Source organism: Gastrolobium bilobum, unplaced genomic scaffold (assembly GCF_033153095.1).
Source record: "Gastrolobium bilobum isolate Gb01-03AN ecotype WA unplaced genomic scaffold, APGP_CSIRO_Gbil_v1 utg6898, whole genome shotgun sequence".
Taxonomy (NCBI): Eukaryota; Viridiplantae; Streptophyta; class Magnoliopsida; order Fabales; family Fabaceae; genus Gastrolobium; species Gastrolobium bilobum.
Window position 1 is genome coordinate 1 of NW_026899143.1, and position 15298 is coordinate 15298.

The following is a 15298-nucleotide window of genomic DNA, read 5'->3' on the forward strand; positions in this document are numbered from 1 at the left end:
GTCACGAGACGTTTTGCCATCATATTTCTATATCTGGCGTTCTCCCTACTTTCATCCAGTAGGTCGAGCTCTACAGCCAATGCTTCACTGTTCTTCTCTTCAGTTCCTTGCAATCTTTACACCCTCCTCTAGAACGGCTCTCCGATCTCTACTGGGATCATAGCCTCATATCCATATGTCATCTTGAAGGGAGTTTCCTCCGTAGAAGTTTGGACACTCGTCTATATCCCCATAGGACGAGGTGTAACTGTTGTACCCAATTTCCCTTGGCATCAAACAACCTTTTCTTGAGGCCATTTATGATCACTTTATTAGCTGCCTCAGCTTGTCCGTTTGTGTGGGGGTACTCCACTGATGCGAACCGATGTTTGATCTTGAAGTCGGCCATTAAATCTTGGAACATTTTGTCAGCAAACTGTGTTTCGTTGTCCGTGATGATCTCGATTGGAATTCTAAATCGGCTTATAAGACTTATTTCGAAGAATCTTTGAATCCTTGTCGAGGTTATGGTGGTGAGGGGTTTGGCCTAAATTCACTTGGTGAAGTAGTCTACTGCTACTATCAACCATTTGAGTTGTCCTTCAGCTGCAGTGAAAGGCCCTAGCAGGTCTATTCCCCACTTGTAGAACGGCCAAGGTGTCGTGATGGTTTGCAACTCCTCAGGAGGTGCATGAAGAATGAGTGCATGTTTTTGACATTGTTCATATCTTTTGACATGCTCCTTTGCATCTGCTTCCATGGTGGACCAGTAATATCCTGCCCTGAGTGCCTTCCTGGCAAGAGCTTTTCCTCCCATGTGATGCCCATTGATGCCTTCATGGATCTCATTCAAAGCATAATCCGCCTCATTTTGATTCAAGCATTTAAGCATAGGTGTATAAAAACCCTTTTGTAGAGCTGCCCTTCTACTATAGTGTAACAAGCCGAGTTCCTCACGAGTTTTTTGGCTTCTTGGACCTCGTCGGGAAGGATTCCTTTCTCAAGGTAGGCTACTATTGGCCTTCTCCAGTACTCATTCTCAGTTATAAATATAACACAAGTCGGCTCTGGGATGCTTTGTTGTATTACAGTTCGGTGATTTACCTAGCCCTTCATGCTGGCGAGCTTTGACAGGATGTCCACCCTGTTATTCTCATTCCGGGGTATATACTGGACTACTGCCTCTTCGAACTCGGCCAATAGTTCCTTAACTTGTTAGAGATATTTCATCATGAGCGGTCCCTTGGCTTGGTACTTCCCTCATACTTGCGAGGTTACAAGCTGTGAGTCACTGAGTATTTTTATCCTTCTTGCTTCGTGCTCCTTTGCCTGTAAAATCCCTACAATGAAAGCTTCATATTCGGCCTGATTATTTGAGGTCGAAAATGCAAGGTACAATAAGTGTTCAATGGACACCCCATCTGGGCTTTCAATTATCACCCCGGCTCCGCTTCGCTTAGAGTTTGAGGATCCGTCGACATATATAGTCCAGAGGTCCCCATTCTCTTACTCTTTTCCTTTGATAGGAGTGAGTTCCAACACGAAGTCGGCCAGAGCCTGAGACTTGATTGCATGCCGAGGTTTATATGATATGTCTAACTTTGAAAGTTTAACGGCCCAGTTGATTATCCTTCATGCTAAGTCCGACTTATGTAGTACTTGTCTAATGGGCTGATTGGTTCTCATGACCACTCGATGTCCTTGAAAATAAGTTCGGAGCCTTCTTGTCGTGGTAAGTAAGGCGAATGCCACCTTTTCGAACTTTTGATATCGGAGCTCAGGTCGTTGCAGTTTTTTCCCTACAAAGTACACCAACTGTTGTCCCTTATCTGTCTCCATTACTAGGGCGACACTAATGGCTTCTTCCTCCATGGAGAGGTACAAGATCAACGTCTCTCTGAGTTCCGGCTTTGACAACACAGGTGGGGATGCTAGGCACTTTTTTATTTCTTCGAATGCCCTTTTGCAGTCTTCCCCCATCCAAACTCTGCCTCCTTTTTCAGGAGCTTAAAGAAAGGAAGAGATTTTTCTGCCGACCTTGGCAAAAACCTGGTTAAGTCCGCTAGACGACCTGTCAACTACTGGATTTCTTTTTCGTTCTCTGGTTCTTTGATTTCCAAGATGACCTTGCATTAGTCGGGGTTAACTTCAATCCCCCTATTGGCGAGCATGAAGCCCAAGAACTTCCCAGCCGGCACCCCAAAAGCACACTTGGCTGGGTTTAGTCTGATTCTCCGAGCTCTTAATTGCTCGAAGGTCTCTTTCAGGTAGGCCACGTGTCTAGCTATATGCGTGAATTTGATGATCATGTCGTCAATGTATACCTCTAAGTTCCTTCCGATTTGATTCTGGAAGACACGGTTCATCATTCTCTGATAGGTTGCCCCAGCGTTCTTGAGTCCAAAAGGCATAACATTGTACCAGAAGTTTCCCTTTTCAGATATGAAAGCAGTCTTCTCATGATCATCCGAATGCAGTGGAATTTGATTGTACCCAGAGTACACATCCATGAATGATAATAGCTGAAATCCTGATGAATTATCAACTAGCTGATCTATATTAGGCATTGGATATGAATCCTTTGGGCAGACCTTGTTGAGGTCGGTGTAGTCCACACAAATCCTCCACTTCCCGCTAGGTTTTCTTCACCATCACAATGTTGAAGAGCCATGTGGTGTATTGTATTTCTCTGATGAACCCAGCCTCTAATAACTCGTCCACATGGTCATTCAGTGCCTGACGTCGGTCAGGGCCCATTTTTCTTTTCTTTTCGGAAACTGGTTTTGACCCGGGTACATAGAAAGCTTGTGACAACAGAAAGTTTGATCTATCCCAAGTATCTCTGATGCCTTCCATGAAAATACGTCAGAATTCTCGTTTAGAAATGAGGTTAGTGACTTTTTCAACTCGGCGTCCAGGCCTTTTCTGACCTTGGTATGAGGTTTGCCGTCCTCCCCAATGCTAATATCTTCCAACTCTCCTTGGGGCTCTGGACAAGGTCCTTGAAGCTCCTCCTCATGTCTAACTCGACTAGATTTACTTGGTTTTCACATGGGTACACCGATTGGTCTCTAATGGAGACTTTATCCCCATTTTTAATTCTAGGAGGAGATGACGGTCCTCCATGGACAATTCTCATTGTCTCATAGTAGTATTCTCTGGACTCCTTCTGATCTTCTCTTATGGTGATGACCTCATTTTCTGACCCCATCATCTTCAATGCTTGTTGTTTGGTGGAAACTAACATATCCCACTCATGGATCGTAGGCCGGCCAATAATCACGTTGTAGGAGGATGGTGCATCTACTACTATGAACCGAACTCTGCCAGCCCAGAACGCTTCTTTTGTTCCAAAAGCCAGCTTGAAGTCTATATAGCCTTTTGGTGGAGACGGTTCTCCATTGAAGCTGATTAGCTCGGTGATGCATGGTCTCAGATCTTGCTCATCCAAATTCATTTTTTGGAAAGCACTCCAAAAGAGTATGTCAGCCGAGCTCCCGTGATCGAGGAAGATCTTTTTGACCCAGCAGTTAACTAGCACCCCGGTAATTACTAAACCATCAGTATGTCCAGGAACGACCATTTCTAGGTCCTCTTCAGTGAAGAACAACTTTGGGGGGGGGGGGGGCAGACCTACTAGTTCTTCCTTTAAAGGTTGGTCTGTCTCTAACCGACATGACTTCCTTCAGGTATTTTCTCCTAGCATTTGCAGTGTCGCATCCTCCTCCCAAAGCTCCGCTTATCACATTGCATTCAAAATCGGCCTCTTGGAACTCCTCGTCCTTATCTTCGACCTTCTTTTCCTTTGGTGGGCGGTCTTGTTCACAACCTTTCATATCATCCTTCCTCGGGCTATGGCTCCTGCTCTGGATTCTCTGCCTTCGCTTGTTATTTTTCTTGCCCTGAGTTCGGATGAGGTATTGCTTCAACTTTCCTTCTCTGATATGCTTCTCAATGGCATCTCAGAGATCCTAACAATCATTCGTAGTGTAGCCATTCTGGTCATGAAAAGCACAATACTTATTTCTTTCCAGGCCACCCTTGCTTCTGAGAGTTCGAGGCCTTTCGACGTTACACATCTCGGTTTGAGCCACTTCTTTCTATATCCGTGATCTGGACATGTTTAATGGTGCATAACTGTCATACTTAGTCCTCGGAGAGCGTTCGCCCGACCTCTTGTCATGAGATTCGACTCCCTTCTTTGATCCTCGCTGATCTCTATCCTTATTCTTCTTGCTTGGACTCCGGCGATTCGGGCTTCGCCCCCTGGATTCTCCATAAGCCCTCTGCATGTCTTCAATGTCGATATATTTATCCGACCTTCGTCGAAATTCCTCCAGATCGTTGACCAGGTTCTTAAATGGATTTTACGAGTGGAGAGTCGCCATCTAATCTTGAGATGATTAAGTGCAGGTGGACTGGCTTAGTTAGGTTTCGTACTTTGAGGGCTGCATCCTTAAATCGATCGAGGTACTTTCGTAGTGATTCATTCTCCTTTTTCCGGATTCTTCCTAGAGCATAGGCCGACATGGGATGAGCTTTACTGGTGGCGAAGTTCAGGCAGAAAGTTCAAGCCAGGTCCTCAAATGAATCAATTGAGTTCTTGGGGAGCCTTGTTATCCACGCCATTACCTGACCTGTCAAGGTCGTAGCAAAAATTCTGGCCTTAATAGGTCCAGTTATCCGGTTGAATAACATCTCGATCTTGAACGCCTCCAGATGGGCTTCTGGATCTTGACTTCCGTCATATAGGGGTATCTTGGCACTTTAAATCTCAGCGGAATTGCCAAGTTCATGAGTCTCTCAATAAACGGGCTATCATTAGCTTCTTCATCAAGGAGATAATTATCTCTTTGGTTGTTGCCCTGTCCTCCGCCTTCATGCTAGTTGTCATGACGAGGATGTTGGACATTTTCAGTTGCCGGGTTTCGGCGTTATGGCCCTTCAGTTTGAGCTGGGCCTGCTCTTCCAGCTCGACCTTCATTGTTTTGGTTTCGCAGCTTGGCTTCCAATGCCTCCATCCTCTGGGCGTTCAGCCTTTGTTGAGCCAGGAACCTGTTCTCCATCTCTTACGTCCTTTGAAGGATAGCGTTCATGGCTGCATTAACCATGTGATCCTCACCTCTGGGCTGATCATTCTGCGGAGGCGGGCATGCAGACTTTGCCGTCGGGTTGCCTTGGGTCATGAAGGGTGGTTGCTCTATGCCGACCTCTCCGACCTGCACCTCCACCAAAACCGGATCTGAAATTGACTGGAGATATCCTAAGGCAGACTGGTGCGGCGGCGGTCAGGTTTGAGCATTGCTAGACGTCGAACGAGTGTTCGTCATCGTGGAATGGGAATCGAAATTTATCGTTCCCTACAGACGGCGCCAATGTTAGGTCCTAGAAGACCGTATTGCTATACCTTATGGTATGCTCTCAGAGATACCCTAGAGATAGGTACCTTGGTAGGCTTTTCCAGTATCCCAATATGCTTATAGCCAAGACGTAGGTGTGTGCACAATGTTGGCAATAATAGTAAATAGGTCAAAAAGTGTGTACCTGGGGTCTTTAGCCTCTTATTTATAAGGATTACCTTTACAAGCTTGGGCCTTTGAGATCTCCCAGTTATAGTAGGATTCAACTTTCCTTTAGTTGGGATAAGGTCTTTATCCTGAGTATTTCTGCTGTTTGATATTGTTAGGATACTTGGATCCTTATCCTTTAGTGGATTCTTAAGTAGGTAGTTAGGATATGATATATATCCATCACAAAACCCAAATGAATTAAGGAAAATCTACTTTAAAAAAGAAGGAAAAATAGGTTTATCACCTGCTGTGTTATATATAGACCGAAACCAATATAAATAAAAAGGATGATTATATTAATAATATTTTCTATAAACTTACAAAGAGTTTGATTTTTCTGCGGTTACTGCAGCAGTAGGTCCAATACGACATTGTTTTGGGGCAGAAATCATGATGTTTTTGTAATTTTAATTTATTTGAGGTTATAATAGTCTTTATATTTATAATTTTTTAAGATTTCAATACCAAAACGATGTCCTTTTGGAAATAAATACAAATAACTTATCTGCAGTAACTGTAGAAATATTTTTTCCACTTACAAATTATATTATATTATAGGAAAATCATTTTCTCATGTTATTGGAGATTGCTTTTTCATGTTGTGAGGCATCTTAATCCGTGCTATCCTCTTTTTATTTTTTTTAACAAGTGGTGGGACCTACCACTTGTTGTATCTATAGCATGAGAGATGTTATCTCATGTCACATGAGAAAAGAGAAATCCTATATTATACTAGTAAGACTTCATTCAAAAATATTTTATCTTAAAATTTATAAGAGTTTATAAATAAAAAATTTATAAATATCCGTAAACAAATATGGGTTGACTAGTCGGTGAAATTTATTTTGCAAAACACAGTTGTGCCTCTTGCAAAAATGATCCCTTTTTTTATTACTTCGTAGTTAGTAACTAGATTTCCTCGTACTTGGGCTCAAACAATTTTTATATAAAGAGAACATACCACAAACCATATCATCCTAGAAAACATCACCTAAGAAGATTAATATGGATTATTTTATCGTCCCCTTGTTCTTCCTCTCTCTCATCTCTCTCCAACACCCCATTTCTGCATCAAATTTCCATAAAATCAAGCAACTCGAATCAGATTTTCTTGATCAACCCACATCCTCTGGTGATGGCACTCCACCACCAACTGAGTACTTTGAGGTAACAAGACCCATTGAACTCCCCAAAACAAAACCTTGTTCATACCATGTGCTCAACCATGATTTTGGCTACACATATGGCAAACCACCAGTTCTTGCTAATTACACCCCTCCCACTCATTGCCCATCTCAATGGTTCTCCAAGATTGTACTTGAGTGGAATGCAACTTGTAAAGGAAGGCAATTTGATCGCATCTTTGGTGTTTGGCTTGGTGGAGTTGAGTTACTCAGGAGTTGCACAGCAGAGCCAAGGCCCAATGGGATTTTTTGGACTGTTCAAAAGGACATCACAAGGTACCATTCTCTGTTATTGAGTGACCAAACTCTTGCTGTTTATTTGGGAAATCTTGTTGACAAAACTTACACTGGGGTTTACCATGTTGATATCACTATTCACTTTTACCCTTCTGTGAAGACTCTTAGTTTTGATGAGTCAAATTCTAGAGCTTTAGCATTTGGGAATGATTTTCCTGCGGATTTGATCCTGCCCATTTCAAGAAATCTTCCACTGAATAGTGGGTTGTGGTTTGAAATTCAAAATTCTACTGATTTGGGTTTTAAGGAATTCAAGATTCCCCAAAATGCTTACAGGGCTGTGTTAGAGGTTTATGTTTCATTTCATGAGAATGATGAGTTTTGGTATACAAATCCTCCTGATGAATATCTTTTTGCAAACAACCTTACTGATACACCTGGGAATGGACCATTTAGGGAGGTTGTGGTTACTCTTGATGGGAACGTTGTTGGTTCAGTTTGGCCTTTTACTGTGATTTATACAGGAGGGGTCAATCCCCTCTTGTGGAGACCCATTACTGGGATTGGCTCATTTGATCTTCCAACCTATGATATTGAGATTACACCGTTTTTGGGGACTATATTGGATGGGAAGTCACATTCGTTAGGGTTCAGTGTGACAAATGGCTTGAATGTTTGGTTTATAGATGCAAATTTACATCTTTGGTTGGATAGAAAGAGCAGTAGAACAGAAGGAGAACTCGTGATTCAGAGTGACAAACCTTTGGCTGAATATCTAGTATCTGACTTTACAGGTTTGAATGGAACATTTTGGACTAGTGCAAAGAGGTCCATTTTTTCTAGTGGATGGGTGAGATCCTCCTATGGTAATATCACAACCAGTTTATTTCAAGATTTCGTTTATAACAATTCAATGGTGATGGGGAACAATGGGAATAAGCAAATTGTGAATCAAGTAATTTTTTTCAATGACAGTGTTCATGCTAAACTTCCATCACCCTTTGTTGATTTTATTGATGAAAACTACAGAAAATTTTCCCTATTCTCGGACTCAGATGAACTGGATCAGCATAATCATACTTATTTATCAGTTGCAAATGTTACATTGGGATTTGATGAGAACAAATCTGAGAGCGCAGCTTTTGGATTTTTGAAGAGCTCTCTCAAAAATGTGCAGGTTGGCCATGGTACTATGGTTGTTAAAAATAATTTGGTTGTTAGCGGATTGGGTGAAACACAGCAAGATTACAGATATACAAGCCATGGAAATTGCTATTCTAGGAAAGTTGGCAGCTCTAATTACACTATTCTCTATGATAAAGTCATAAATTCATGCAACAAAAGAAGTCACTCTCATCTTGGCCTTAATTTTATCAAAAAGTTGCCCATTATGCTCTAGGGTCCTTTCTTACAAGAACAGAGAAGTTAACTCTCCCCTGCTTAGTTCTACAAGTCCTTTCTTTCTATAAAGTTTTCCCTTTCTAGCTCCAATTGTGGAGATTAGTTCTATGCTGGCTGTGTCAAACTGTTATATTTGGAAACTCAGATTTGTGAGTCTATGTAGGTCTTTTTTTCCAAATTATTTGAACATGTAATCGAACATGGTTAGTTTTATTACCTTTTGCATGCCTACAAAGTTTGTGCTTGAGTAGTTATGCATCAACACACTTATCGTATTTAGTGTTCTTGAATTAAAACAAAAATATGGTGGCCTTTACCCCCATAACAGGTTTTTTTGGAATCATATCTAAGTGATAGCAGTAAAGGATTTTGGTTAACCTGATAACATTGGTGGATTTCATTTTATTTCACCAGGTTGATGAGTCATATGCTTCACTAGTTCACTTCTCCTTTTGTTAAATATTAGTATGAGTGCCTGTAAAGGGATACTAGTGTAGGGAAAACAGAGATTTGCTTATTTTGTGCTCAAGAAGCACGTTTAAGTTTGAACGAACTGCTGACCTAGTAAATGTAAATTTTATGCTACTATTACAGAACCAAATGAAGAGGAATTTAGAAGCTATTTGCTTAAGGTTGTTTACATGTAACATTTTAGAAGCTACGCAAAGAATTTTATATCAATTGTGAAAGCAACTTGTAAAATAACGCATGAGTGCAAAATAATGTTTCATTACAAGTTCAAATTTAGGCCATACAAAACTAACCAAATTTCAACAGTCAGGGAAAATGAAAACAGAATGCACAAAGTCAAATTACATCGTAGATTACAATTTGACAGCCTTTCTTTAACACAACTGGGAATAATTTAGGCCATTATAATTCATAAGGTTTGAGTTAGTGAGCAAAGAGATTCTTACTTTTGAAGTTGACTGCTCTGATCACTCATTAGGAACTGGCAGCAATTCTTCGAACTAGAATCGGGAACGATTGGGGCACTCAAACTGTAAAATTTTAACACCATAAACTATATTTGTAGAGCTTGCTAAAGACACCTATTTCATGATTTTTTGATAAGTAACTTGTGAGATATAAATTTCCGAAGTGGGCTGTACAAATCTGCCCAAAAAAGGGCATAAAGCGTTCAAGTTATAAATCATTTTGAGTGTAAGGCTATTTAAGTTTGTTCTTTTCTAAGTAAGAGTCCCCTATTATATATGCCCAAAATTCATTATCTGCCTCAGATGCACTTGTGGCTTACCTCAAAGATCAAATACTTAAGGTGTGTGGTTCAACTAATATTTTAGTTCACGGTAAATGTAATTATCAGGGATTTACAGGAAAAGTGAATTAGATAGGAAAGTTAAAAAAAAATTATTTAGTTGGGCCAAATATTACCAGGCAAATTGATTACAGTTTTTGAAACTTATGTTTGGTTGAGAATAAAATATTGATGGGTAAATGGTATAAAATTACAAATATAACCCCATAAAGAAAGTGAAACCTTAGCACTTTAGATGAGGGTATTTAAGTCTACTAGTGGGTTGCTCTTTTGCCATTTAGCTAGCTAAATGTAAAATACCACCCTCAAGTTGTCTTTACAAATAGTAACTTTTGCTTGTTTTCTATGAACAGATAAGGAATGCTATGCTAGGGAAATTTTGTAAAACTGTCTATCAAACATTGCTTTCTTACTTTGCCAATTTGATTTGCTTAAGTAAGTTTTAAGAAATCTTCAACCAAAGAGCACCTAAATTTCTCCAAGTAATTACTAGTTCCTTCCCTTATGCTTAGAAGGTCACATTTGCACAAGGCAAGCATCATAGGAGATTCAAGATGTAATACTGGAAGGTATGTCAAGGATTTAGATTTTAAGAATAGGGAATATTTGGTAGAAGAGAGATTTTTTTTATTCGGGAATCACGATTCCCGGAAATATGATGGAAAAGTGAGTTTTTCGAGGATATTACTAAAAAATTATTTGGTAGGTCAAAATATTCTCAAGAATATTGGATTAATTTTCCTTATACTATTTTTGGTTATTTTTTTTTCTGCAAAATCAATTCATATTTTTCCATCCTTTGGAAATTCTGAAATACCATCATCTGGATGGTACTTTTTGGTGGTATTTTAGTTTAGAAAATACACACAATGAAATCCCGAAAAAATAACTTTCTCGGGGAAATTTTCTCCCATGTGCTAGTGATTCTAGGAAATCCACCCTCTCCCCCCCCCCCCCCCCCCCCCCCCCTCTCTAAGAGTTCAATTTCTTACAAAATGATTAAGTCTGTTGAATTTAGTATGGGAACAGGTCTTAGATTTGTAAGCCACATATGATCCAAATTAATAAGTTTTATACAACATGAAATCAAAACCTTCATCACAATTGATACCAACGATTGCAAAACATTACTAACTAAGACAACAACAATGTTTTAGTATATATCATCAGTCGACAAAGTGTTATTACATAACCGTGGATCCAATATTCCACTCCAAAATACGTAAAGCTTCACTTTTATCATGAATTCACATAACATATCATAATTTCGTTCAGTAAGCTAAGTAGCATCAATTCAATTAACCGGTGCTCCATCGATTCTGGTCAGCTTCTTTATCATTAGGTCCTGAAATGTTTAAGCCCCACCAGGGGTGAGATTTGCATCCTAATAAAATGGAAAACCTATAGACTATAGTCCTTCCATGGACCAGTTGTTAAGAATTGGGTGGTGCGTTTGGTTATTCCAATAGAGAGATAGCCGTCACACTGATGTGTGTTGGCTAGGGTTTCAACGGAGAAAATTAGAGAAGAAAGTTACAAAAAATAAGGAAGAAGAGGGGCTATATATATATATATATATATATATATATATATATATATATATATATATAGGAAAACATTTTCTCATGTTGTGAGAGAGTTGTTTTTTCCTACTAGTGACCCTTCGAACTTGGCCCAATATGTTGGCTTTTCCAACTTAGGCCCATTATGCCTTATTGGGCCCAAACCACATATGCTAGAATTCAAGAAAACTTGGTGTTTGTGTGCGACCCATCAGGCCCAACATAGCCACTGACATAAATGGGTTTGGGCCCATTAGGCCCAATCCATCTAATGACAACACAGAACACTAGCAATGTTTTGTTGTCCAGAGCTAGTTGAGTTCATCGAATGATCAACCTGTTATACCTATTTGGTTACCGTGTGAATTGTCGATACGTCTCGGTTATCTGTCCCATTGACCTAGGTCAAGGAAAACGTATCAACCCATGCGGTCTAGGGTTAGCTTTTGCCGAAACAGGGAATCTTCATTTACAGACTCTAAAGAGCGGCTATCTCATGACTCCTTTACTATGCATAGATTCTCGAGTCCCGTAAATGTCATCCTGGTTTCACTGGTCTACGGATAACCTCATCTCTCACAGAGATTGACAAATTCCTTCAGCTTGTCACACTAGCCCTGAGTCCTTAAGGCATGCCCAATAGTATACCTACGAGTCTCCATGTTTCAGGCAGACAAAGTATACAATCAAAGCAAGCCTTCTAGAGCACAGGTCTATATGACAACGTCAGGTCTAAAGAAAGACACACCCAAATAATAAGAGACATTAACAATTATACTATCTGTGAGATTTTCTTGTAGTGTCTCTTTGTGGGTCAATTCAGTGCGAGCTATTCTCCAATAGGTCCACCCACGAGTCAACTAAGACATCTCCATGTCTTAGCTCACGAGGACTCTACCTTGCATCTCCATGCAAGTAGATGAGTCGTGCTAGTCTTACCCGAGATCACCAATGCCCATTATCGGTATCTCTAGACTAGGAACATATTTCTGACAATGAACGTGTAGTGTCATTGAGCCCTCATGATCGTGATCCCTATCACAAATCCTCAATGTGACAATCGTTCCATTGCAAGGGTTTTATCCAGTTACTCATATTCAATATTTGAGACATGTAATATGATACAAGATAAAGAATGCTTTTATTCATAAAATTTATTCATAACAAATAAAAAGAACATGGGTCCATCTGACTCTCAGATTGTCTCTAGGACACCTATGTATTAACAATATCCCAATTGGCCTAGAGCCAATCTGACCGAAATCTATATCCTAAAGCCTCATAATGACTATCATGTTTTCGCTGAGAAATTCCTTTTTTCAGAGAATCGCTAGGTTATCATCTATAGGAACATAGTCCATCTTTACATCCATCTTATCAATGATTTCTCTAATCAGGTGATATCTATGGAGCACGTGTTATGATCTTTAATGAGACCCAGGTTCTTTTGCCTGCGCAATAGTACCATTGTTGTCACAATACAACTGTATGTGCTCACTAACGCTGGGAACCACCGCAAGTTCAGTGATGAACTTCTTGATCCACACCGCCTCCTTAGCTGTTTCTGAAGCCGCTATATATTCAGCCTATGTCGTTGAATCTGCTGTAGTGTCCTATTTGGAACTCTTCCAAGTCAGTACTCCACCATTTAAGGTGAATACGAACCCTGATTGTGATTTGCAATCATCTTTGTCACTTTAGAAGCTAGCATCAGTGAACCCTTTCACTGCTAGCTCATCAACTCCATCATAAACCAGATATATATCCTTAGTCCTTCTTAAGTACTTGAGGATTGTTTTGATTGCTGTCCAGTGACCTTTTGCAGGTCTTCCTGGCACCTGCTCGTTATGGTTAAAGCATAAGAGACATTTGGTCTTGTATAGATCATGGCATACATGATGGATCTGATAGCTGAAGCGTATGGTATCTCACTCATGCGATCATTCTTTTATTGCGCCTTAGGACTCATAGCCTTAGAAAGGTGCACGCCATGATTGATAGGAAGAAAACCCCTTTTCGACCCTTCCATACTAAATCTCCTTAGTATTTTGTCAATGTATGTAGATTGGGATAATCCAGTAGCCTCTTAGTTCTATCTCTATAGATCTTTATACCAGTATATAGGCCACCTCTCCCAAATCTTTCATGTGAAGCTTTCAGAAAGTAACTCTTTAACTGTTTAAAGTATAGTGAAGTCATTCCCTATCAGCAATATGTCATCCACATAAAGCACCAAGAAAATAACATTGCTCCCACTAACCTTAATGTAAACACAAGACTCATCCTTGTTCTTGATGAAACCGTTACTGTTAACAACCTCATCAAAACGACTGTTCCAACTCTGTAATGCTTGCTTTAGCCTATATATTGACCTTTGAAGTTTGCATACTATATACTTCTGGCCTTTGATTCAATACCTTCAGGTTGTGTGATATACACCTCCTCCTTTAAGAACCCATTCAAGAAGGCAGTCTTGACATCCATTTGCCAAATTTCATAATCATTATATGTTGCTACAGTTAGCATGATCCGAATAGATTTGACCATGGCAACAGGTGAGAAAGTCTCATCATAGTCAACTCCTTGTCTTTGACGATATCCTTTGAGGTTTGAACGTTGCCATCTGCATCTGTCTTTACTTAAAGACCCATTTACATCCAATAAGAACCATTCCTTCTAGATGTGGAACCAAGGTCCACACCTGGTTTTGATGCATCAAGTCTATTTCAGACCTCATGGCTTCAAGCCATTTGGAGGAGTCAACATCCATGATTTCCTCCTCATAGTTACAAGGTTCATCATCCTTAACGATTTGCTGATTCTCAATCACATAACTGTACCTCTCAGGTGGTTGACTAACCCTAGTAGACCTACGAAGTTGTGTGTTTACTTCTCCATTGGAGAACGTCGTCTGCGGAGCAGATTGGGGTTCCTTAATCTGTTCTTGTGGGCTTTGAACTTCTTCAAGTTCAATTTTACTCCCACTAGTTCCTTGATAAAAAAGATCCTTCTCTAAGAACTTAACATTATGGGACACAAACACTTTGTGATCATCAAGTGAGTAAAAGTAGTATCCCTTAGTGCCTTTGGGATACCCCACAAATAGACATTTAGTACTATTAGCATTAAGCTTGTCTGATGTCAATGCTTTGACATATGCCAGAGATTCCCAAACCTTGAGGTAGCTCAAGTTTGGTCTCCTACCAGTCCATATCTCTTATGGAGTGGTCTGAACAGATTTAGAAGGTACCATATTCAGAAGATATGCTGCAGTGCTTAAGGCATACCCCCAAAATGATTTTGGGAGTTTTATCTCACTATCATAGACCTAACCATATCCAATAAGGTTTTGTTCCTCCATTCGGATACACCATTATGGTGTGGCATGTAAGGCGCAATAATCTGTGAGAGAATCTCATTCTCTTTTAGATAATCTTGAAACTCGTTGCTCAGATATTCGCCACCATGATCTGATCATAATGTCTTAATCATCTTGCATTGTTGTTTCTCTACTTCACTCTTATACTCCTTGAACTTCTCAAAGGCCTTAGATTTGTGTCTCATCAGGTATACATACCCAAATCTTGACTTATCATCAGTAAAGGTAATAAAGTAGAAAAATCCACCTCTAGCCTCGACAGACATTGGACCACATACATTAGAATGAATGAATCCTAACAACTTACTAGCCCTATGACTCTCAAGCTTTTTGGGCTTGGTCCGAGTCATTTTCCCAGCTAGACAAGTCTCACAAGGTCCATAGGATTCTAAATCCATGGAATCTAGATATCCATTTGCATGTAGCCTAGACAGTCTTGTTTCATTTATGTGTCCTAGTCTATAATGCCAAAGATAAGATTAATTATCTATCCTAGGTCGTTTCACTTTCACATTGAGGACTTTATTTTCCATTTCTAGAACATATAAGCCATTTACCAAAGAAGTAGTAGCAAAAACAATATCATTCAAAATGATAGAAAATTCACCACTCTTAATAGTAAATATAAAACCATCTAGTTCTAAACAAGAAATAGAAATAATGTTTCTAGAAATGTTAGGAACATAAAGACAATTCTTCAAATGCAG

At 39.8% G+C, this 15298-nt stretch overlaps 1 protein-coding gene across 1 annotated transcript; it reads left to right on the plus strand.

The window, feature by feature from the left end:
• The first annotated feature begins 6554 nt into the window (after positions 1-6554).
• On the plus strand, positions 6555-8613 carry LOC133287565 (peptide-N4-(N-acetyl-beta-glucosaminyl)asparagine amidase A). The gene has a single exon (XM_061485196.1). The coding sequence runs from the start codon at positions 6555-6557 to the stop codon at positions 8367-8369; it is 1815 nt and encodes a 604-aa protein (XP_061341180.1). The 3' UTR covers positions 8370-8613.
• Positions 8614-15298: the final 6685 nt, after the last annotated feature.